Source organism: Notechis scutatus, chromosome 13 (assembly GCF_049901735.1).
Source record: "Notechis scutatus isolate UNSWTSFEM ecotype Mainland chromosome 13, rNotScu1.2, whole genome shotgun sequence".
Taxonomy (NCBI): domain Eukaryota; kingdom Metazoa; phylum Chordata; class Lepidosauria; order Squamata; family Elapidae; genus Notechis; species Notechis scutatus.
Window position 1 is genome coordinate 4,332,573 of NC_142021.1, and position 24,230 is coordinate 4,356,802.

Sequence of the window (24,230 nt, forward strand, 5' to 3'; positions counted from 1 at the left end):
GAAAATGTATTATTGTTGTGTGGTTGTTATGATTTTATGACCATTTTTGCCATGGTCCTATCACTGTGACTTGTAACCTTCCCTCCCTGCTTCCCCACGGACTGTGCTTGTTGAAAGACAGCTGGGGAGATGATAGATAGATTGATAGACAGACAGACAGACAGACAGACAGACATGATAGATACGATAATAGAGTGATAGATGATAGTTAAATATAGATATAGATGATAGATAATACAGATAGAAATAATGATAATGATAGAGGATAAATAGATAATTAGAAGGGATAGATAGATAGATAGATAGATAGATAGATAGATAGATAGATAGATAGATATAATGCTAGATGATAGAGAATAATAGAAACTAGTTAGTTATAGATATAGACAATGATAGATGATATAGATAGATAGATAGATAGATAGATAGATAGATAGATAGATAGATAGATAGATAGGATAGAGAGATAATGATACAGTACATGATAGTTGATAGACAGAGGATAGAAAAGATAGACAATGCTAGATGACAGAGATATAGATAGATATATAGAGATAGAATGATAGGGAGAGAATGTGTGTATGTATGTATATATATTTGTTTTCTTAAGTTTTCGTGGGTACTTACATGTATGGTATTCAGCTTTGTTCGGGTATTTTCCCACGTAATTGTAGTTGTGCTTTTAAAGTTGTCGCAACGTTTCGGCAGAATCTCATCTGCCATCATCAGGCTTCTGTATTGAGCAAAGCTGAATACCATACATATGTACGTACGTACGTACGTACACACACACACACACACACACACACACACACATATGGTATTCAGCTTTGTTCGGGTGCTTTGTTCGGGTACTTTGTTCGGGTATATACCCGTGAAAACTTAAGAAAACACACACACACACACACACACATATATGGATCTTTGGTTATTCAGGTTTTCTCCCGCGTAAAATTGGAAGTATTTTGGCAGCGTTTCGACGAAATCTCATTCGTCATCTTCAGGCTTGTGTCTTCGGCTTTGTGCTTCTTGGAATGTACTCCAAGAAGCACAAAGCCGAAGACACAAGCCTGAAGATGACAAATGAGATTTCGTCGAAACGCTGCCAAAATACTTCCAATTTTATGCGGGAGAAGACCTGAATAACCAAAGATCCACATACAAATACCCGCAAAAACCTCAGAAAACAAATATGTGTGTGCGTGTGTGTGTGTGTGTGTGTCTGTGTGTCTGTGCGTGTGTGTATGGTATTCAGTTTTGTTCGGGTATTTTCCCACGTCATTATAGTTGTGCTTTTAAAGTTGTAGAAACGTTTCGGCAGAATCTCATCTGCCATCATCAGGCTTCTGTATTGTAAAATTGTGCCATGGAGGCAAACCAATTGCATCAATCAAAACCGTTTTGGAGAAGCATCCATCAGTTTCTCTTGACCCAAGCCTTCTCCTTTAGCCCAATGTTTATGTCTAAAAATCAAATTGAGGTTGGTTTTTGTGCTTTTAAAATAGTCGGGCTGTGCGCCTGGGCCAATGGTTGGCCTCCTGGATCAATCAAGGGATATTCCCATAATATGGGAGGCAAAATGACCGCCACCACAAGATGCCTGGAATGGCTGTGGGGGTTTCTTGGCCAAGAAATGGGGGGTGGTGGGGCTCTCGGTGTGCTTGGCTGCTTTTTTGCAGATGTTTCATGACCAAACTAGTTAACATCATCAGTGCTAGAAGGGATGGGGTGTCTGGAGAGGAGGAGGAGGAGGAGGAGGAGGAGGAGGAGGAGGAGGAGGAGGAGGAGGGGAGGAGGGAGGAGGAGGAGGAGGGGGAGAGGAGGAGGAGGAGGAGGAGGAGGAGGAGGAGGAGGAGGAGGAGGAGGAGTTGAATAACTGTAGGGTCCTTAGTGCTTTCTGTGTTTGGCTGTTTTCTTGCAAACATTTAATTACCAAACTAGATTACAACCTCAGTGCTAGAAGGGATGGGGTGTGTGGAGAGGGGGAGGAGGAGGAGGAGGACTGTAGGGTCTTTAGTGCTCTCTGAACTTGCTTTTTTCTTCTTCTTGCAGACGTCTCATTACCCAGCTAGGGACCATCATCTGGCCAGTGGGCTCTCTCTCAGGCCAATCAGCCTCTTGGTTTCCCAAGGGACCTTTGGAGGTGCCAAGCGTCAAGGAACTGCCTCTCTCGGCCACCCTCCCGGTTGTGCGGTCTCTCTGGACTTGCAACCTCTGGAGGTCCACTGGTTCCTTGCTCCTGCTCTGGAGCCCCACCAAAGCCACCTGGAGGGGGGGGCGCTCGCTGGCTTAACCCCTGCTCTGCCGGGACCCTGAATGAACCCTCAGCAGGTGAGGGTGATAAAGAACAAGACAGGTAGAGCTCTCCAGCCTTGGTGATGGGAGCTGGAGCAGATCGACGGGGCTGTCTGCCCCTCTCGAGGGGATCCTTGAACAGAGAGAGAGAGAGAGAGAGAGAGATAGATAGATAGATAGATAGATAGAGATAGATAGAGATAGAGAGAGAGAGAGAGAGAGAGAGAGAGAGAGAAAGGATAGATAGATAGATAGATAGATAGATAGATAGAGAGAGAGAGAGAGAGAGAGAGAGAGAGAGACATAGAGAGATAGAGAGATAGAGATAGATAGAGAGATAGAGAGATATAGATATAGAGACAGAGATAGATAGATAGATAGATAGATAGATAGATAGATAGATAGATAGATAGATAGATATAGATATAGAGACAGACATAGATAGATAGATAGATAGATAGATAGATAGATAGATAGATAGATAGATAGATAGATAGATAGATAGATAGAGACAGACATAGATAGATAGATAGATAGATAGATAGATAGATAGAGAGAGAGAGAGAGAGAGAGAGAGAGAGAGAGAGAGAGAGACATAGAGAGATAGAGAGAGAGAGATAGATAGATAGAGAGATAGATAGAGATAGATATAGAGACAGACATAGATAGATAGATAGATAGATAGAGAGAGAGAGAGAGATAGATAGATAGATAGATAGAGAGAGAGAGAGAGAGAGAGAGAGAGAGAGACATAGAGAGAGAGAGAGAGAGAGAGAGAGAGAGAGAGAGAGATAGATATAGATATAGAGACATACATAGATAGATAGATAGATAGATAGATAGATAGATAGATAGATAGATAGATAGACAGACAGACAGACAGACAGACAGACAGACAGACAGACTGATTGATTGATTGATTACGTATCGGCCGGTCCGCTTCTTCGCGGGGCGTTCTGCGAAGGCTCAGAGGCGAGCCCGTCGCTCGAGCGGCGGCAGGGCTGGGTGAGAAGCTGGCATCGATCCATGCGGGGGACGTGGTGCCCGGGAAGGGGCGGGAGGGGGAGGAAGGGAGAGGGAAGGGAGGAGGGAGGACAGGCGGCTGGTTCTCTGCCGTTTCTAGCCGCCTCCAGAGGAGGGGCCAGGGATTCCCCCCTCCCCCTCCCCACCTCCTTTCCCTCCCCCTTTCCCTCGGTCCCCCCTTTCCCCGCCCCCGCCAGCATCTCGCCTGCGCCATTCTTGCTCAGGGGCAGCGCGCGATAAGGCGGGGAGGGGTCCGGACCACTTGGGTGAGGGGGGAGACAGAGGAAGGCTGCGGGGGGGCGGGGGTCCGGGTGCTATAGGGCGAGGGCGACACTCCAGGTCGCCCCCTTAGCGGCCGGGAGGCGTTGCCCCTCTCCCCGCCCCCCCGCCACCTTCCCTCCATCCCTCCCTCCTTCCCTGCCCCTGGGCACCCTCGCTCTCAGCCTGCCAGGCGTTCTGACGTGTGCAAGCCCGGCCGGGAGGAGGGGAGGGGTGGGTGAGAAGTGGGTGAGGAGAGCCAGCCGTGCGCCTTTGGGTGGGGTGGGGTGGGGTGGGGGAAGAGAGCAAGACAGCGGCGGGCAGAGCCCAGCCGGAGGGGGAGGAGGGGTCTCCCGCCTGCCATCCGGACGGTGCCCGCTGGATGCCCACTCGTCTCCGTCTCGCCCCCCTCTCCTCTTTTGTGCCTGGCGCTTGGATCTCCGGCGACCAGATAGGAGGCAGCTGGGGAGGCGGGGAGGGGAGGGGGCGAGGGAAGGAGGGAGGGTCTTTTCATTCCAACCGAAGACTGTGAACCCCAAAGAGAGGGAGGGTAGGGCGATGCGGAGGCGGCGGGTGGGTTAGTAGGGGAAAGAGAGAGGGAGGGAGGGAGGGAGAGAAAGCGGGAGAGGGGGGAGAGGGAAAGAGAGGGGGAGAGGGAGGGAGGAAGAGAAAGAGAGGTGGCCGGAGAGAAGGGGAAAGGGGGAGAGGGAGAGAGATAGAGGGAGAGTGGGAGACCTGGAGGAAGGGAGAGAAAGGGGTGAGGGGAGAGAAGGGGAAAGGGGGAAAGGGAAAAACAGGGAGAGAAAGAGAGAGAGGTGGGGGAGAGAGGAAGGAAGGGAGGGAGAGAGATTTGAGAGAGAGGGGGAAAGGGAAAAACAGAGAAAGAGAGAGAGGTGGGGGGAGAGAAGGGGAAAGGGGGAAAGGGAAAAACAGGGAGGGAAAGAGAGAGGGGTGGGGGAGAGAAGGGGAAAGGGGGAAAGGGAAAAACAGGGAGGGAAAGAGAGAGAGGTGGGGGGAGAGAAGGGGAAAGGGGAAAGGAGAGAGGGAGGCAGGGAGGAGGAAGAGAAAGATTGGGGAGAAGGAAAGAGAAAGAGAGGAAAGAAAGAAAGGGGGAAGAGACGGATGGAGAACGCTGCAGCCGCGAATGGTCGCCGCCGTGGAATCCGGAGAAGCGCCGGATTTGAACCCCTCCTCATTCGCTTTTCTTTCTCTCCTCCCCCCCCCCCGCCGCCTTCGTAGGCTTGTCCTCCAGCTCCTCCCCGCCTCCACATCAGGAGCCAGACCGGGTTTGGGAACCGGTTTGCGCCAAACGCGGGTGATACCGTCTCGCCGGCGGCGGCGGCAGCAGCAGCAGCAGGAGGAGCTGCGCGGCCAGGAAGATGGGGCTTCTCCTCTGAGCGGGGCCCGAGAAGGAGGAGACCCTTCCTCACTCAGACCCACCCTCCACCAACTCTACCCTCCCGCTCCGGACCGAAGCTGAGCGATTGACTGGAGACCCCCTCCGATTGACTGGGATCTCCCCTCCGAGACTCGGGGAGGGGGGCTATTCTGGGGGAGGGGGCTCGGAAGGGTGCTTGAGTAGGTCCCTCCTTGGGGCGGGGGGTCCGTCAAAGCAGAGCTAGAGAGTCGGGCGGGGGGAGCTGAAGGCTGGTCCGATTGCAATGGTGCTTATAATTAATTAATTGATCAAGATTGCTGCTGGGAACCAGGGTTAAACACCTGAGCGAAAGAAAGAAGCGCTCCCATCTATTTCTCAGCAGAAGGGAAGGAAGAGAGGTCGCTGCTGCCCCTCCTCCCTCCCCGCCCGCCCCCATCCCCTTTGAAAAAAAAAGCTGCTGCAGAAAAAACAGGCACCTGAGCCTCTTCGCTCTTTCCAACTGCCTTTCTGAAAAGATGGACTTGGGGGATTTCTGGCCTCCGCTCTGCTACATTCTTCTTCCCGCCTGCCTCAAAGGGACCTGGAAAACTCCATTCATCTTTTCTGCTTGAAACTGACCGGATCTGGGAAACTGGATGCTTCCCTGCCCAGGGCATCTTGGCCCTCTTGCTTCCTCGCTTCTTCGCACAAGTCCCGTCGTCGGATCTCGCCGAAGGCTGGATGGAGCTGCGGTTTGGATGCTAAGAGACTGAGAAACGGGGGTGGGTGGGGGGGAAAACTACTCCTAAACCCATCCTGGGGCCCCCCAAGGAGGCGAGAAGGACCCTGCCAGCCTCCCATGCCTGGCCCACAGAAGGCAGCATCAACAGCAGCATCGCCACCATGGCAAGGCCTGGTCCGGGGGCGCTGCTCTTTGCCAACGGGTTGGGCTTCCCCCCCAGCAACGTGGCCCGGGTGGTGGTGTGGGAATGGCTGAACGAGCACAGCCGGTGGAGGCCCTACACAGCGGCCGTCTGCCACCACGTCGAGAACATCCTGAAAGAAGACGCTCGGGGCAGCGTGGTCCTCGGACAGGTGGATGCCCAGCTGTCTCCGTACATTATAGATTTACAGTCCATGCACCAGTTCCGTCAGGATACAGGTAAGCCTCACGGGTGTCAGCCCTCACGGTAAATGCTGGGCGGAGGGAACCATTAAAAACCCTCCCTTTAATCATAATTGAAAGCGTGTATATTGGGGAGGGGGTTTAATGGAGGGAGGGAGGGAAAGAGAGAGAGAGAGAGACCCTCTTCACATGCTGAAAAAAAAAACAGGACAGGTTGAGGAAAACAACAACCCTGACTTGCTAGATTTCTACTTGGAAGGCATCCCTGGCAGGCTAGTTTTTCTCCCTGCAGGGAAATGGAAGAAGAATAGCAATTTCTTCCCATTTTTGGTTCCTTTCTGGGACAGCAGATGTCCTCCCTCTTGGCTGCTCTTCACGTTGGCTAACATTTTGGGGAGTGGGAGACCCAGACAAGGCAAGCGAAATCCAGAGAGAGGTGGTGGTGTGGTGTTTTTTTTAAAAAACAACAACAACAACCCTCGACTGTTGCTTTGCAGTTTGCAGGGGTGAGGTTGAGAAATGCTTTTACTCTGCAATTCTGAAGGAATTGGGGGCAAGGATTGGAAGAACCTTGGAAAACGTTGTTTAGTTGGGTCAGGAAGGAGCCGAGGTGTGTGTGTGTTTGTGCAAATCTCCCTCTTTTAAGATTGTTGTCCTTCCAGAAGAGCGATGCTGGCCCTTGCTTAGAAAGGTAGCATGATCGCCAAAAAGGTTACTACTAGCAATAGCAGCAAAGACGTTAAGGTTTGAAAATACGAGGCTTACAACACCCAGTAGATATTTGGGTGTTTGAGGTCTGATTTGGGTACTCGGCAGCGAGGCAAAAATTGCAGGGTGCTAAAAATTGCAGGGTGCTCCGGTATTTTGCAGTATAAGGAATAAACAACCACCAGCAGCACAACTATCCGGGTAGAGTTATACGGCAGGGTCTGGGAAGGCCCCAATCCTACCCCTCGTCTTTGCACTACCCCCCCCCCCCTCCAAAAAGAAGGAGGGAACATGGCAGGATGGTAGCCAGCTCCGCTGTCCTATGCCCATGGAAGGCAACGGGCGGCTTATTGACGTCCATAGGATCTCCCTCTGCAGTTGGGGGGGGGTAGGATTGTGCCAAGCTTTCGAGTCGGAATTGTGCGTGTTGGGTGCTCTCTTTTCTTTTTCTCTCCTTCCTCCTGTGTGGAGCTACGATGCCAAAGATGTGGTCATCCAAGGGTGTTTTTTTTTAAAAGAAGAAGAAAAGAAAAACAGGTTGTTTTTCAAAAACAAAACAAGGCCAGTCATCTTCCTCAGATTTGTGGGGTGGCCTGACGGATTTGTGCGTAGAGGGAGGGGGGGAGGAAGTCTTGGGGCACCCCAAGAACATCAATCTGATATCCTCTTCTGCTTTGCTGCCAGAGACAGTGGGGTGCAGTTCTGAAGCGGGGGAAATAATTCATTTAAAGAGAATAAGCTTCTAGATCTCATGAGGGCAGGGAGAGTGAACGGCTGCTGGTGATGTACACTAGAAGACATTGTGGAGGAAAGCAACAGGAATCGAGGTTTCACAGCGTCTCTTTGGCCCTGCTTCTCAATTTGGGGGGGAAAAAATACAGAACTATACAAAAAAAAATATTATAGAGCTAGTTCTGATGGTGAGAACAATTAATTGGTGGGTTGACTTGCCTCCAGAAGTTGTAAATGCTCCAACACTGGGGGTTTTTAGGAAGATGTTGGACAACCATTTGTCTGAAGTGGTGTAGGGTTTCCTGCCTTAGCAGGGGGTTGGACTAGAAGACCTCCAAGGTCCCTTCCAACTCTGCTATTCTATTCTATTCTATTCTATTCTATTCTATTCTATTCTATTCCATTCCATTCCATTCCATTATTCCCTTTCTTTCTTCTCTTCTCTATTATCTTCTCTCCTATATTCTCTTCTGTATTCTCTTTTGTTCTAGCCTCTTCTCTTCTCGTCCTTCCTTCCCTTTTCTCTATTCTCTTCTCTCTTCTCTTCCCTTCCCTTCCCTTTTTTCTTTCTCTCTTTTCTTCTCCTCTTTTTTTTCTTTCTTTCTTTCTTTCTTTCTTTCTTTCTTTCTTTCTTTCTTTCTTTCTTTCTTTCTTTCTTTCTTTCTTTCTTCTATTGAAGATTTAGGGACAGAAATGGAACGGTAAAGACTGGAGTGCCTCTGAGAACATGCAGAGCACTTTCTCCTTACAGTCTGCAGAGGTAGGGGATGAAGGTAAAATGTTTTAGACAGGGTCGAGGCACCTTGGAGGTCTTCTAGTCCAACCATCTCAAGCAGGAGACCCTATGCCATTTAAGATAGGTGGCTGTCCAATCTCTTCTTAAAGACCTCCATTGATGAAGCGCCCACCGTTTCTGGAGGCAGGTTGTTCCACTGGTTAATTGTCCTCACCGTTAAGGAAGTTTCTCCTTAATTGCAGGTTGCTTCTCTCTTCGATTAGTTTCCATCCGTTGCTTCTCCTCCTGCCTTCAGGTGCTTTGGAGAATAGCTTGACCCCCTCTTCTTTGGGGCAGCCGCTCAAATATTGAAATACTGCTATCATGTCCCCCACAAGTCCTTCTTTTCTCCAGACTAACCATCCTGGTTCCGTTTTTATTATTATTTTCCTCTCCGCTAAATTCCATGCAATTGATCTTGTTTACTTTCCTCTTTGGGGTTGCCAGAAATCCAGAGGGACCGTTGAAACAGATGTGTGCTTGTGTATGTGTATGTGTGTGTGTGTGTGTTTGTGCGTGCATTTTCAACAGAAGCGAGTTGATTCTTTTTAACAGAACTGAAAAATGGCCTGATCAGCTGAGCATCTCTTGGCCTGTCAGCCTTTTAAACCTTCACACCCGATAGATTTTGGAACATCCTTATTTAGATCACTCGACTACATAGTCAAGGCTGCGGTTTTCCCAGTTGCAATGCAGGGCTGTGAAAGTTGGGACCATAAGGAAGGCTGAGCACCCAAAGAATGGAGGCCTTTGGACTCTGGGGCTCGAGGAGAAGATTCCAGAGAGTCCCTTGGATTGCAAGGCGATCCAACTGGTCGGTCCTAGAGGAGACCAACCCTTGACTGCTCTTTAGAAGGCCAGATCCTGAGGATGAAACTCAAGAAGAAGAAGAAGGGGATGACAGAAAAGGAAGGGGCTGGATGGAGTCACTGAAGCAGTCAGCGTGAGCTTAAATGGATAGGATAGGATAGAGGGTAGAATAGAATAGAATAGAATAGAATAGAATTCTTTAGCCAAGTGTGATTGGACACACAAGGAATTTGTCTTTGGTGCGTAAGCTCTCAGTGTACATAAGAAAAAATAAAATACATTCATCAAGAATCGTAAGATACAACACTTAGTGATAGTCATAGGTTACTATAAGCAATCACTGGGTGGGATTCAATTTTTTTTTACTATCGGTTCTGTGGGCGTGGCTTGGTGGGCGTGGCAGGGGAAGGATGTTGTAAAATCTCCAGTCAGAGGCGGTATTGGCCGGTTCTCCGAACTACTCAAAATTTCCGCTACCGGCTCTCCAGAACTGGTCAGAACCGGCTGAAGACCACCTCTGAATCAAAATCATACATAGGTTACTACTACGCAATCAAAAGGAAAACAAATAAAACAATATAAATTGTAAAGATACAAGCAACACGGTTATAGTCGTAAGTGGGAAGAGATAGGTAATGGGAAAGACGAGAAGAATAATAGTAATACAGTCTTACTAAGTAATTTGACAGCGTTGAGGGAATTATTTGTTTAGCAGAGTGATGGTGTTCGAGGAAAAACTCCCCTTGTGTCTAGTTGTTCTGGTGTGCAGGGCTCATAAGCGTCGTTTTGAGGGAAGGAGTTGAAACAATTTATGTCCGGGATGTGAGGGGTCTGGAGATATTTTCACAGGCCTCTTTTTGACTCGTGCAGGATATACAGGCCCTCCATGGAAGGAAAGTTGGTAGCCGTTGTTTTTCCTGCAGATCAAATTATCCTCTGAAGCCTGTGTCCTGCCTTGCTGGGTTGTCCACCTTGCCCCAAGCTTGCCAATCTTTCTGGATTTTCAACCAGGGTTGATAACGCTATAGATGCAAACCCGATGGGTCAACGCCAGCCTTCCAGTTGGGCAGGAGGAGTTTCTCCCCCACCCCGTTCTTCCCAGCCTGACTGGAAGAAAACTGGAGTTTGTGTTTATTCCGAGGACGGGTGCTCTGTGGGTCGCACTAATTCTCCCTTGGTGTCGAAGGTCCCTGTGGAAAACAACAAAAACATATTTTTTTGGTCTAGTTCCCACTGAGTCTCACCGGTGGCTCCCCAGGGGTCTCTAAATTGCCCACGCTGATCATCAACAGCCCATCGTGCAGAGGTCCCCTGGTCCCCCTCCCATAAGTGTGTGTGTGTGTGTGTGCTTGGCTGTTTGTGTGTGCCTGTGTGTGTGTGTGTGTGTGTGTGTGTGTGCAGCAGTCTCCCTCTGCAGAAGGCGCAATGTTTCCAAAACAGCCAGGATGCAGCTGAGCATCTCGCACCAAAGCTTTGGAGAGGGGTGGGTTTGATCGGAAAGATTTCATCAGCCGCCCTGCTTTGCAAAACAAAACCAAAAAAAAACCCAACCTCATCCGTAACTCCAAAGTTCCTCCAGTTAGTAGATGGGGAGAGAAGAATTGATTTGCAAGAATTATCCGAGAGGGGGTTCACAGGTTGGGTTTAACCAGAGAAGCACCCAAGAATCGATCAATCCTTCCTTCTTTCTTTCCTTCCTTCCTTCCTTCCTTCCTTCCTTCCTTTCTTTCTTTCTTTCTTTCTTTCTTTCTTTCTTTCTTTCTTTCTTTCTTTCTTTCCTTCTCTCTTTCTCCTTCTTTCTTTCCTTCTTCCTTCCTTCCTTCCTTCCTTCAGTTCTTCCTTCTCTTTCTTTCTTTCGTTCTTTCTTTCTTTCCCCCTTCCTTCCTTCAGTCCTTTCTTTCTTTCAGTCCTTCCTTCCTTCTTTCCTTCTTTCATTCCTTCCTTTCTTCCTTCAGTCCTTCTTTCTTTCCTTCCTTTTTCCTTCTCTCTCTTTCTTTCTTTCCTCCTTCCTTCCTTCAGTCCTTCTTTCTTTCCTTCCTTCCTTTCTCTCTTTCTTTCTTTCCTCCTTCCTTCCTTCAGTCCTTCTTTCTTTCTTTCTTTCTTTCTTTCTTTCTTTCTTTCTTTCTTTCTTTCTTTCTTTTTCCTTTTTTCTTTCTTTCTTTCCTCCTTCCTTCCTTCAGTCCTTCTTTCTCCTTCCTTCCTTTTTTCAGTCTCTCTTTCTTTCTTTCCTCCTTCCTTCCTTCAGTCCTTCTTTCTTTCCTTCAGACTTTCTTTCTTTCTTTCTTTCTTTCTTTCTTTCTTTCTTTCTTTCTTTCTTTCTTTCTTTCTTTCTTTCTTTCTTTCTTTCTAATGTTACTGAAATTAACCATTAACCACTGGAACGTTTCCCCTTCAGTAGTTGTGAATGCTCCATCACTGGAAGTTTTAAGAAAAGATTGGAGAGCCATTTGTCTGAAATGGTATAGGGTCTCCTGCTTGGGCAGGGGGTGGACTGGAAGACCTCTAAGGTTCCTTCCTACCCTTTTGTTCTATGTTCTACTGCAGTTTGCTAAAATATTCAACTCTCTGCTTCAAAAAATAGAATGTAATAGAATCTCAAACGTTCTTTTGGGGCCCTTTCCAGCTCTATTCTGACTGATCGATTGAAATGTTTAAATACAAGAATAGGACAAACTCAAAGAGGGTAAAATAAAGAAAAAGCTGAAAAAAAGGAAAAGACAAAAGAAAAGAAAAGAAAAGAAAAGAAATAGCAGAAAAATAGAAAAGGAATCTTCTTTACAGCAGTTATAACTTAACAGGTGATCCTCGAGTTACGACCACAATTGCCTTGCTTAGCAACAGAAATTTTGGACCCACCTCTAGTAGTAAGTCAAGAACTACTTGTGAAACATTTTGAGTATCTTGATAATTAAGAACTAAACCATCATAAGTCACTTTAAAAAAAACTAAAGCCAAGAGAAAGGAGGTGTTTATTCATTCAGAAATGTTGCATCCGTCGTCCTGTATTTTCATTGTTAAAAATAATCCCAGTATGGATTTTGTATGCGATGACTGGATATAGCCTTCAGGAGAAATATTTTAAGATCTTAGTTCTTTAAAACACTTCCAGCATAACTGGTAATAATTGAGTAGAAGCTGTTTTCATTTAACTGCACTGTAAAAACAAGGCTAATGTTCTAAGCAGAATCCTATAATCTCTCCTTTGTTTGATTCAGCGTAGAATAAAATGTGTATAAATTTGAGAATTATCACAAAGGAAAAAAGAATCAAAAAGGAGTGGCAGATATATAGCCACATTTACTTAAGTACAACTAAAAAAATAAATGACAAATATAAAATCTGATTTTGAAAAATCGCACTGGTGTTTGCAATTTTTCATTAGCCGAGCTGATAGCACTTTAAATCAACTGGGAATTATGTTCTTTAAAAAAGCAACAACCTCATAATTAAATCTTTTACATTAGTTTTATGTTATCGCTGGCAGCATATAAGAGTGACATGTTATAACTTTTAAACTGACGTGATCATAACGAAAGTTGGTATTTTTAAAATTCCATTTTCTCTTTCTCAAGGCTGACACTATACGAGACTGTTATGGAGGTAAAATATTGATTGGGTGGAATAACAACAACTAGTATTTGTGATACATTTTTAATGTTTAGTTGACTGAGTTTCAAGTTTAATAAATAAAAGTAATAATGATAATGATGATGATGATAATGATAAATATATTATTATTATTATTATTATTATTATTATTATTATTATTACACATAGCATGTCACCACCAACAGCAAATGCCGCCTCTGTAATGAGAAACATGAAACAGTTGACCATTTAATCAGTGGATGCAGTGCCCTGCCCTTTAAGAAGCCAACTCTGGCCTACGTCATTTACAGTCACCTATGACCCTGTTTACCCCCTCCCCCGGGGTGGTGTCATAAATCATATTCTCCAATTGAGCACCTTCACAGGCTGCGTATCATCCATCACGTTCTCCAATTAAATATCTTCGTGGGCAAAAGCTCTGGTAGTTTAGCTACAATCTTTTAAAGAGAAGAGTTGGAATGTATTTTTGCTTCCAAACTGCTGCACGGCTCTTCCAGATTTCCTTCCTCCCCCTCCCCACTTTTTTTTTTTTAATGGAAACTACTAAAACAGGCATAGGAATGTTTTATGAGTTGACATCAACATCTTTTTAGTATCATGATGACCAGAATGAGATGCGGTATTCCGAGTGTGGCCTCACCTTTGCGTTATAAAGTGGTACTGCTGTCGCTTCGTGTGATCTTGAGGCTATCCCTTTGTTGACCTAGGAATGAATCTATTGGGGGTTTTTTTTGGCAGCTGCAGCACACTGCTGGCTCATCCTTAAATAGTTGTCCAGTAGGTGTTCTAGATTCTTCTCACAGTCTCTGCTATGGAGCCAGGGACCAGCTATTCTATACCTGTGCATTTGTTTCTTCTTGCCTAAGTGATAGGACATCACTTTTCTCACTGCTGAATTGCATTTTATTGGATAGGGCCCAGAGTTCCTCTCTCTCCCTCTCCCTCTCCCTACCTCTCTCTCTCCCTCTCTCCTTCCCCCTCTCTCTCACTGTCTCCCTTTACCTCTTTCCTCTCTCTCTCTCTCTTTTTTCCTCTCTCCCTCTCCCGCTCTATCCCTCTCCTTCCCTCCTTCTCTTGCTCTCCCTCTCCCTCTCTCTTCCTCTCTCCCTTTCCCTCTCTCGCTCTCCCTCCCTCCCTCTCTTGCTCTCCCTCTCCTCTCTCTTCCTCTCTCCCTTTCCCTCTCTTGCTCTCCCTCCCTCCCTCTCTTGCTCTCCCTCTCCCTCTCTCTTCCTCTCTCCCTTTCCCTCTCTCGCTCTCCCTCCCTCCCTCTCACTGTTTATTGAAGATGACCTAAAATTTAAAATGCAAGAGTGTTTGCAGCTTTACATCTGCTTTCTTCCTTTGATGAGCATTTTGTTTAAGATAAGAAGGTAATCCTTACCTGGCTATTAAAACCTTTGATCTGCTCCACCAACATGCGCAGGGTTTGTCTCCTGTTCTTTCTAATTGCTACCTTCCCTGTTTCTTTTCTTTTTAATTATTATCCTTTGAAATACCAAAAAAAAAAAAAAAAGTCACCCTCATTTGTTCTGTAGCAAACCTGTCACAGACTGTAATACTGGAACTTTGAAACTGACAATCTTTCAAGGAAGAAAAGAAATAGCTTTCCAGAGAAAAGGCTAGGAGAGAGAGTCCAGCTGCAAAGTCAGGCTGGAGGGGCCAATTTGATGCAATAGGCCGGTGGATTCAACAGAATTGGGAGTGGGGGCAAGATTGCTCATTGTAGAAAGCAATTGTGTGTTTGGTTTTGTTGATTTATTGATCGCATTTTGGAACAGAAGGGAAGGGAGGGGAAAGGGGAGAGAAAAGAATTAGAAATAGAAATAGAAAGAAATAGAAATAGAACAAAATATATTGGTCAAGTGTGATTGGACGCACAAGAAGGACTCTGGGCGGTACATAATAAAGCATTTAAACTGAAAAACAGCATACAAAAATTAAGGTCTAAAAAGAGGCAAGCATGATTCAATGGTTAGCAATGATTCAATGATCAAGAATGCTTCTTTCTCCATAAGTCCTTCTTCCTATTGTGACACGATGGCCGTCTTGCAATATTTGAGGGGCTGCCACAGAGAAGAGGAGGTCGAGCTATTCTCCAAAGCACTCGAGGTCAGGGCAAAAAGCCACGGGTGGAAGATCATTAGAAGAGATCCGACCTAGAACTAAGGAGAAATTTCCTGCAGTGAGAACAATTGACCAGGGGAATGGCTTTTGCCTTCAGGAGTTTTGGCTGCTCTTATCACTGGAGGGTTTCAAGAAGAGACTGGACAGCCATTTCTACTGGAATGGTACAGAATCTCTTGGTCAAGCAGGAGGTTGGGAAAGAGGACCTGAAGTGTTAGTACAGCATTATAAGGCCTTGGTAAGACCACAGCTGGAATACTGCACCCAGCTTTGATCACCATGATATAAAAAAAGATGTTGAGACTCTGGAAAGAGGGCAGAGAAGAGCAACAGGTAACAGATAATGGTTGGAAAAGACCTTGTATGTAGGTCATCTAGTCCAACCCCCCGCCCAAGAGGGAGACCCTACATCATTTCTGATAGATGACAGTCCAATCTCTTCTTGAAAGCCTCCAGTGATGAAGCTCCCACAATTTCCAAGGGCAACTTCTGTTCCATGGGTTGATTGTTCTCACTGTCAGAAAGTTTCTACTTATTTCCAGGTTGAATCTCTCCTTGGTCAGTTTCCATCCGTTATTCCTTGTCTGGCTCTTTGGGTGCTTTGGGAAATAGCTTGACCCCCTTCCTCCTCTCTGTGGCAGCCCCTCAAATATTGGAAGACTGCTATCCTGTCTCCCCTGGACAAACAAAAGATGATTAGGCTAAAACATAGGAAGAACAGTTGCAGGAACTGGGTATGCCTGGTTTAATGAAAAGAAGGACTAGGGGAGACATGATAGCAGTGTTCCAATATCTCAGGGGCTGACCCAAAGAAGAGGCAGTCAAGCTATTCTCCAAAGCACCAGAAGGCAGGACAAAAAGCAACGGATGGAAAGTAATCAAGGAGAGAAGCAACCTAGAACTAAGCAGAAATTTCCTGACATTAAGAACAATTAATTGGTGGAACAGATTGCCACCAGAAGTTGTGGGTGCTCCATCCCTGGAGGCTTTTAAGAAGAGATTACACAACCATTTGTCTGGAATGATATAAAGTCTCCGGCTTGAGCAGCGGGCTGGACTAGAGGACCTCCAAGTTCCCTTCCAACTCTGCTATTCTGCCTTCTAGTCAAGCATTTGGCCTCTGTGACTTCCTAGACTAGAGCTTTATTTATTTACATGGTAAGTAACCTACCAAACTTGGTTTACTGGCTCTTTCTTTCTTTCTTTCTTTCTTTCTTTCTTTCTTTCTTTCTTTCTTTCTTTCTTTCGCTTAAACAGCATTAGTTTACAACCTGCATTGTTTGAAACTTCTGGCTGCAACCGTTTCAAGAGCATTCATCTTTGACTTCACTGGGATTTTACACATCAGCCTAAACCACGGTTTCTTAAATAAACTTTAGTGGCTGGATTGTCATCAATTTAAGCCAGACACCATGGTTTACAACACACACACACACACACACACACACACACACACACACACAGATTCTCATTCTCTCTCTCTCTGTGTGTGTGTGTGTGTGTGTGTGTGGAGGTATATTCTGGTTTATATTCAAATATAGTGAACAGTGAAAATAAACAACTGTGCTATACACAATAATAGTTGGAGCTATTACAAAAAAAAGTCAAACTAGCGAGTTGAGCTATAGCAATCATTGGATATTAACTTTTGCAAACGTTGTATTGTTTGACTTGCTGTAAGTACAGAACAAAGACTGAAATAATACACATGAAGTACAAATAATTCTAATTCAAAAGGGTGAAAAGGGATGGATCTATTTTTCTCCTTCCTCTTCTCTCTTTGTATAAAATAATATAACATCATGGATGGATGGATGGATGGATGGATGGATGGATGGATGGATGGATGGATGGAGATAGCTAGAGATATATCTAAATAACTAAAACAAATCAGAAGAATATTTTAATTTGCCTAGTAGTTTGTCATTCCCAGACTGCGTTCACACAAGCATTGGCCCTAACCTTGGCAAGTGTTAATCTTGGTTTTTCTGCTTAGTATTTTCTCTGGTTTAAGTCTACCTTCCTGCCCCACAAGCTTAGATGTTGATTCTGTGCCTGAGGCAAAAGGGCCAATTCAGAAACCAGATTTGGTATGTGAATGCCAGCGTCACCCTTCCAATGGGATCTATGCAGGAAGGAGAGGGAGGGAAGGAGGAAGGGAGGGGAGATCTAGTCACTTCTGTTTTTGTGAGGCCGCCAGCCTGCTGTTGGGATCTGGTGCATGGAGACATCCAGCAACCATCCAAATGGTGCATTGCTCCCTGAGCCAATACTGCAGGAGACGTTGGCATGCTTGCCTGGTGCTTGGATGAGATTCCTGGGTCACCCCCACGCAGGTGGCCGAGGGCTTTGTCACAACGGAAGGAACTTTTCTATCTTCCTCCTGAGCTGGAGCCAATGAGAAAGGGGAGGGGGGGAGGAAGAGGAAGGAAGGAAGGAAAGAAAGGAAGGAAGAAAAAGAAAGAAAGAAGGAAGGAGGGAGGGAAAGGAAGGAAGGAAGAAAAGAAAGCGGGAGGGAGGGAGGAAAGGAAGGAAGGAAGAAAAGAAAAAGGGAGAAAGGAAAAGGAAGGGAGGAAGAAAGAAAAAGGAAGGGAGGAAAAGGAAGGAAGAAAGGAAGAAAAGAGGGAGGGAGAGAAAAAAGGAAGGAAGGAAGAAAGAAAAGGGAGGAGAGGAAGGAAGGAAGGAAAGAAAAGGGAGGGAGGAAAAGGAAGGAAGAAAAGAAAGAGGGAGGGAGGGAGGAAAAGGAAGGAAGGAAAAAAAAGAAAGAGGGAGGGAGGGGGAAAAGGAAGGGAGGGAGGAAAAGGGAGGGAGGGAAGGAGAAAGAAGGGGAAGAGGAGAAGAAGGAAAGAAGGAATAAGGGAGAGAACGCAAGAAAGGAAGAAGGGAGGAAGGAAGGAAAAGGGGAGAGAGGGGAAGGAAGGAAGGAAAGGAAGGGAGAGAGAGTAAGAGAGTGAGAAGGGGAGATTCTTGTCAACCGCAGGAAAACAGGAATCATGGCAGTTCAAATAAATTCAGGGTAGAGTCATGGGGACTGGATAGAGCTGAGCCTTTACTGGCCGGATGCCCTTCCTAACACCTATGTGGAGTTCACAGCAAATATTTTCTCTTTGCACCCGAGGAAAGGAAACATCTGCCGCTACCTGGGCTTGAACTCTCCACCTTCCGAGTGGGAGGCGAGCGCCTTCACCCCTAGGCCACCACGCTGCTCAGTATATTGCATGCTAACCCTCTCTACAAGGTTCTGAACTACTTATGGTCCAAGTAAACTGGCATAAGAGTCAAGGAAGGGCCGGACTTCGATCTCTTGTGGGCACGCAAGGACTCCAGGCTGATGATACGCTTGCTGCCCCCTCCCTGCCTCGGGCCTAGCCTGGCCATCTCCTACTATACATTTGTGACCCACCCGAAGTAGGAAAAGCAGCGATTTCTTGCTTTTTCTGCAAACCGTTGACGCCCTGTCACCCAGCTGTGAAGGCGAGCATCTCTTATATAATTGCTTGCAACAGACCCTTCCTATCCGATCCGGCCAATTCGGGTTGAAACGCTGCAGCTGAGCAGCCTTTGCACGGAAGGAGGAGGAGGAGGAGGTTGAATGAGGCAACCTGGGATTACTCCCAGCTGTCAGCTTCCCTAGGCATTCTTCCTCCCGGAGAAGGAAAGGAGCCGATTCAGCAAAAAGTAGATGTCTAATTCAATCTTCTGCTTTCTTGCTAGGCTGCTTAGAAGGCAGTTGATTAATAGCCATAATTACAGCAATTAACCAGCCTGGACAAACAGAGATGAGGTGAGGAGTGGGGGAGAAAACCCTGTTTTGTGTGTGTGTGTGTGTGTGTGTGTGTGTGTGTGTGTGGAGGAGGGTTGCATGTGGAATTCTTTCTTCTAGGTTGCGTCAAAGACCGACAACAGTGCCAAGGCAGGAAGAGGGGGCAGTTGTGTGAGATGGGATCAAAGTGGTCACAGTCCTAAAATATGGGATTGAGTTTCTCCACCAGCCAGTTGCTGATGCTCAGAGTTTGCAACGGCATGTGAGGAAGACCTTGGGAGATGGGGACGAAAAGAAGCTGCTAAGTCAGAGGTCGGCAATCTTAAACACTCAAAGAGCAACAAAGGTCCTAACCGGAAGCCCCCCGCCCCCCCATTCAGTTCTGGAGCCAACTGAAAGTCTGGTTCCCCCACCATAGAGTCTCCTCCTAGCGTGGCATCCTTTTTCCTCTGCTGACCGGAAGTCCGGTTTCCCCCATCATAGAGTCTCCTCCTAGCGCGGCGTCCTCTTTCCCCTACCTGTCCTAACCTAAAGCCCTATCCATTGTGGAGCCGACTGGCAACAGGGAGCCTCAGCAGAGGGATGGTAAGAGCCACATGCGGCTCCAGAGCCGTGGGTTGCCGACTCCTGCGCTAAGGGAATGGACAGATAACAGCCTGCTTAGCCCCCAGAGCTGGTTGATGGGAGGGATAAAAGGTTCAGAAGGCACCCTCCCTAGTTTCTCCAGCTGTAAAGAAGATGGCTGTAACGTGGGAATGATTTTGGGAGACCAGGCAGAAGAGACACCGTCAAGGAAATGGATAGATAAGAGTTCGTACGGGAAGCCCTCGAGTTACGACCATCACTGAGCCCCAAAATTTATCTTGCTAAGGGAAACGTTGGTTGAGTGCGTTTCGCCCTCTTTTGCGACTTTTCTTGCCCCCGTTGTGAAGTGAATCACCGCCCTGGTTCCGTTAGCAACACGGTTGTTAAGCAAATCTGGATTTTTGCTCGTCAGAAGATTGCAAAACCGTCATAAATACGACCCAGTTGCCAAGCGCCTGGATGTTGATCACGTGAAAATAGGGATGCTACAATGGTCATTAAGCAGGTGGAAAGCAGGTCACCTTTTTCAGGGCGGTTGGAACATCGAATGGTTACAAAACCAACCGCTGTAAGTCGAGGACTTGCCTGTAGTTGGTGGGGTGAAAAAAAGGTTCAGAAGAAACCCTCCCTGGTTTCTCAATGAGTAAAAGGAGATGGGGAGGGAAGAGTTAGGTTCTGTCTCCCCTTTCATCATTCTGACTTATAAGGAAGTGAAATCAGCTTATCACAGCTATGATGTGATATGAATCAGTGGTGGGATTCAAAAATTTTACTGGTTCCGTGGGCGTGGCTTGGTGGGTGTGGCTTGATGGGCATGGCAGGGGAAGGATACTGCAAAATCCCCATTCCCAAATCCCTCCCCACCCCACTAGCCTGCTTTCCAGCTCCCTTCTCCTGTGCAGGACAACCAAAGAAGATGCAGCCGAACAGCTGGGACTCAATGGGAGGCAAAGAATAGATGGGGTTGGCAGGGCCAGTCAGAGGTGGGATTTGCCAGTTCTCTGAACTACTCAAAATTTCCACGACCGGTTCTCCAGAACCTGTCAGAACCTGCTGAATACCACCTCTGCACACCACTAACCTGCTTTCCAGCTCCGTTCTCCTGTGCACGGCAACCAAAGAAGACCCAGCCGATCAGCTGGGACTCAGTGGGAGGCAGAGAATAGATGGGGATAGGGACAATCAGAGGCTGTATTGGCCGATTCTCCAAACTACTCAAAATTTCCACTACCGGTTCTCCAGAACTGGTCAGAACCGGCTGAATACCACCTCTGATATGAATGCGGTCTCCAACTTCATTGTCCATGTGGTGTTTGAATTTGGGTGTCAGCATTCCAACGAAACTCCCCATTTCATTTGGCACTCAGAGACAAAGTTAATCCAAGTAAGGATTTATTGAAGAAGTCATACTGGCACATCTGGGAATCGGAGAATCGGAGAGTTCCGGGTTTCCCCTTTCCCAATTGAAAATTCAAAACCCATCCTCTGCACCCACCAGTCCATCACATGGCCCAATCCACCATTGTCCCAACTGAGACATCCCTCCAAACACTCCTCTCCAGGTGCAGGGTCACTTGTCCTTGACTCTCTGAGAAAAGAATGTTGTTGTGTCTAATCTTCCACCTCTCTATGAAATGCACCCCTTCCAAATTCCCATTCACTAAATGTGTCAGCTTCAAAGCTTCTGAGTAAAATATGGCTTCCAAAGCTGACACTGGGCAGTTGGATTCATTCAGTAAATCATAGTTTGGGCTCATGCAAAATTTAGCCTGTGAGATGAACCCAAGCAAAGCAAACAGCCTATGGCCAACGGAGAGATGTGGATCGCTCTCATTGATCCACTGACAGATTATGTGACATCAAGTCACCGTGGATGTGCAGCGACCACGGATAGATTTTTCCGTGGTGATCTGGCTTGAAGCAATCTTTGAGCTCTTCCCCCAGCAGGGGATCGATTCAAGAATTGATATCTCTCGCTGATTCAGACCAGCTCCCCAGTTTTCCCTGATGGGATTTTTGCTCTTGTCTCTCCTGGAATCGAAGAAAGACCACAATTTTTTTTTTTTTATCACCCTGTCTCCAAATACAGTCAACATCGGGTTGACGAGACTTTGGCTTGCTGAGTTATTAATTTAATAATAGCCCAAACTGCTTGGGTGGAGGGAAGAGCTCATGATTAAAGAGGTAGCTTGGAAATTACGGGACGTGTTTGGAGCACACCCGGAGTCAACAACCACAATTGATTAATGTTTGCATGTTGTGGAACTTCTTCAACCCTTTGTTTTATGGTCTGTGGTGTCATGCGGGCCTGGGAAAAGGAGTGACTTGGGTCAAACCACAAGGAAACACGTTGCACCAATAATAAAAGAGGATATTGGTAGCTCAGGGTTGAATGGTGAGGTCCTTGGTGCTCCCCTTGGTGAGTTTCTGGCAGACGTTTCATTACCATACTAGGTAACATTATCAGTGCTAGAAGGGAGTGGGGTTTGTGGAGAGGAGGAGGAGGAGGAGGAGGAGGGCGGCTGTGGGGCCTTAGTGCTCTCCGAGCTTGGTGGGTTTCTTGCAGACGTTTCATTACCCAACTAGGTAACATTATCAGTGCTAGAAGGGAGTGGGGTTTGTGGAGGAGGAGGATGAGGAGGAGGATGATGATGAGGAGGAGGAGGAGGAGGAGGAGGAGGAGGAGGAGGAGGAGGAGGAGGAGGAGGAGGAGGAGGGCGGCTGTGGGGCCTTAGTGCTCTCCGAGCTTGGTGGGTTTCTTGCAGACGTTTCATTACCCAACTAGGTAACATGATCAGTGCTAGAAGGGAGCCTCTGAATTTTGATCCCATGACCCATGGAGAAAGCTGCAACAGTCGTCTGTATGAAAAATATCCCTAAAAAGTCCCTTTTTTCAGGACTGTTTTTAAACTTCAAACAGTCACTCAATGAAAAGTCATCAAGTCAAGGACCATCTGTTAATGAAAAAACCTAGTCTATTTGCTTTCTATTACAAGGGTTTTTTTCTTCGGCTAGATAGAGCAGTCCATGAAATAAATATCTGTGGGGCAGCCATGGGCTGAGTTTTTTTTTTTTCTTCAAGGCCATTTCCAAAGAAGCCAGGAGAATAATGCATTCAAAATCCAGGGCTGATCAGATTGTTAATGAAGTTTTCTGCAGATTCCTAGTTGAAAAGGATCACACCAAAAGGTCACATATAATAGACTGGATGAAACTAGTATTAGTATCAAGGGAGGTACTAATACCACTCTATGAAGCCTTAGTAAGACCACACCTAGAGTACTGCATCCAGTTTTGGCCACCGCACTATAAAAAAGATGTTGATGCTCTAGAAAAACTACAGAGAAGAGCAACCAGGATGATTAAGGGAGTGGAGGCTAAAACATATGATGAACAGTTACAGGAACTGGGTTTGGTTAGTCTAATGAAGAGAAGGACCAGGGGAGACAGGATAGCAGCCTTCCAATATTTGAGGGGCTGCCCCAGAGAGGAGGAAGGGGGTCAAGCTATTTTCCAAAGCACCTGAGGGCCAGACAAGGAATAATGGATGGAAACTCAAAAAGGAGAGATTCAACCTGGAAATAAGGAGAAACTTTCTGGCAGTGAGAACAATCAACTGATGGAACAGAAGTTGCCCTCGGAAGTTGTGGGAGCATCACCACTTGAGACCTTCAAGAAGAGATTGGACTGCCATTTGTTACAAATGGTGTAGGGTTTCTCGCTTGGGCGGGGGGTTGGACTAGATGACCTACAAGCTCCCTTCCAACTCTGATTATCTGTTATCTGTTATGTCCCATTTAACATCTCAATCAGAGAGAAACACAGACCGTGGTGTTGAAAGCCATTTTCATTCCCCCGAAACGCCGCACGGCTTGAATGAATTACAACGAAAGAAAGAAGGACGGAAAAACAGCCGGATGAAAGATTTTAAAAATCCCAGATTTTAATGTTTGAACTACATTTGGTCAAGCTTGCGGTCTTCATTGTAGGTCGGATTGCACAAGCGAGAGAGAGAGAGAGAGAGAGAAAATAATCATGCAAAATTGCTGAGCAGATCATCCTTTTCGATGGAAAGGTTAGAACATATCAGGAAGCCACTTGGGTGGAGTCGAAATGATATCATAGGAAATTAAAACAAATACTTCTTTTTAATGATGTCGGGGGAGGACAATGAGAACATAGAACACAGAGTAAAAAAGTTGGACGGGAATCTCAGAGGTCTTCTAGTCCAGCCCCCTGCTCAAGCAGGAGACATTCTATACCATTTCAGACAAGTGATTGTCCAGTCTTTTCTTGAAGATCTCCAGTGATGGAGCACCGACAACTTTTGAAGGCAAGTTGCTTCTCTCCTTGATTAGCTTCCATCCTTTGCTTCTTGTCCTGTCTTCAGCTGCTTTGGAGAATAGCTTGACTCCCTCTTCTTTGGGGCAGCCCCTCAAATACTGGAATCGTATCACCCCCAGTCCTTTTCATTAATCTAGACATCCCCAATTCCTGCAACCGTTCTTCATACATTTCAGCCACATTATCTTCGTTGCTCTTCTGTGCACTCTTCCTAGGGTGCCAACATTTATTTATTTTTATTTATTTATTTGATTTGTCAATCGCTTACAAGATAATAGGTATAAATATAAACATAGTTATGAATACATGAAATGGATACATATAAGAAAAATTAAAAAAAATTAATAGAACAGGGACGGTAGGCACGTTGGTGCGCTTATGCATGCCCCCCACAGACCTCTTAGGAAAGGGGTGAGGTCAACAGTAGACAGTCTAAGGTTAAAGTTTTTGGGGTTTGGGGAAGAAACCCCAGAGTCAGGTAGAGTATTCCAGACATTGACCACTCTGTTGCTGAAGGCGTATTTCCTGCAATCAAGTTTGGTGCGGTTTACCTTGAGTTTGTATCTATTGTGTGCTCTTGTGTTGTTATGGTTGAAGCTGAAGTATTCATTGACAGGTAGGACATTGCAATGTATGATTTTATATACCATACTTAGATCGGACCTAAGGCGGCGTAGTTCTAGCTTTTCTAGGTCTAGAATTTTTAGTCTGGTGTCTGCAA

The 24,230-nt window shown here is 46.3% G+C and overlaps 1 protein-coding gene across 1 annotated transcript in view; it reads left to right on the plus strand.

The window, feature by feature from the left end:
• Positions 1-5,285: 5,285 nt before the first annotated feature.
• Positions 5,286-24,230, plus strand: part of DTX1 (deltex E3 ubiquitin ligase 1) — a 41,732-nt gene continuing 22,787 nt past the window's right edge. The window contains exon 1 of the mRNA XM_087942782.1: positions 5,286-6,095. Coding sequence (XP_087798908.1) covers positions 5,837-6,095 — 259 coding nt within the window. The 5' untranslated portion in view covers positions 5,286-5,836. The remainder of the gene's footprint in view (positions 6,096-24,230) is intronic.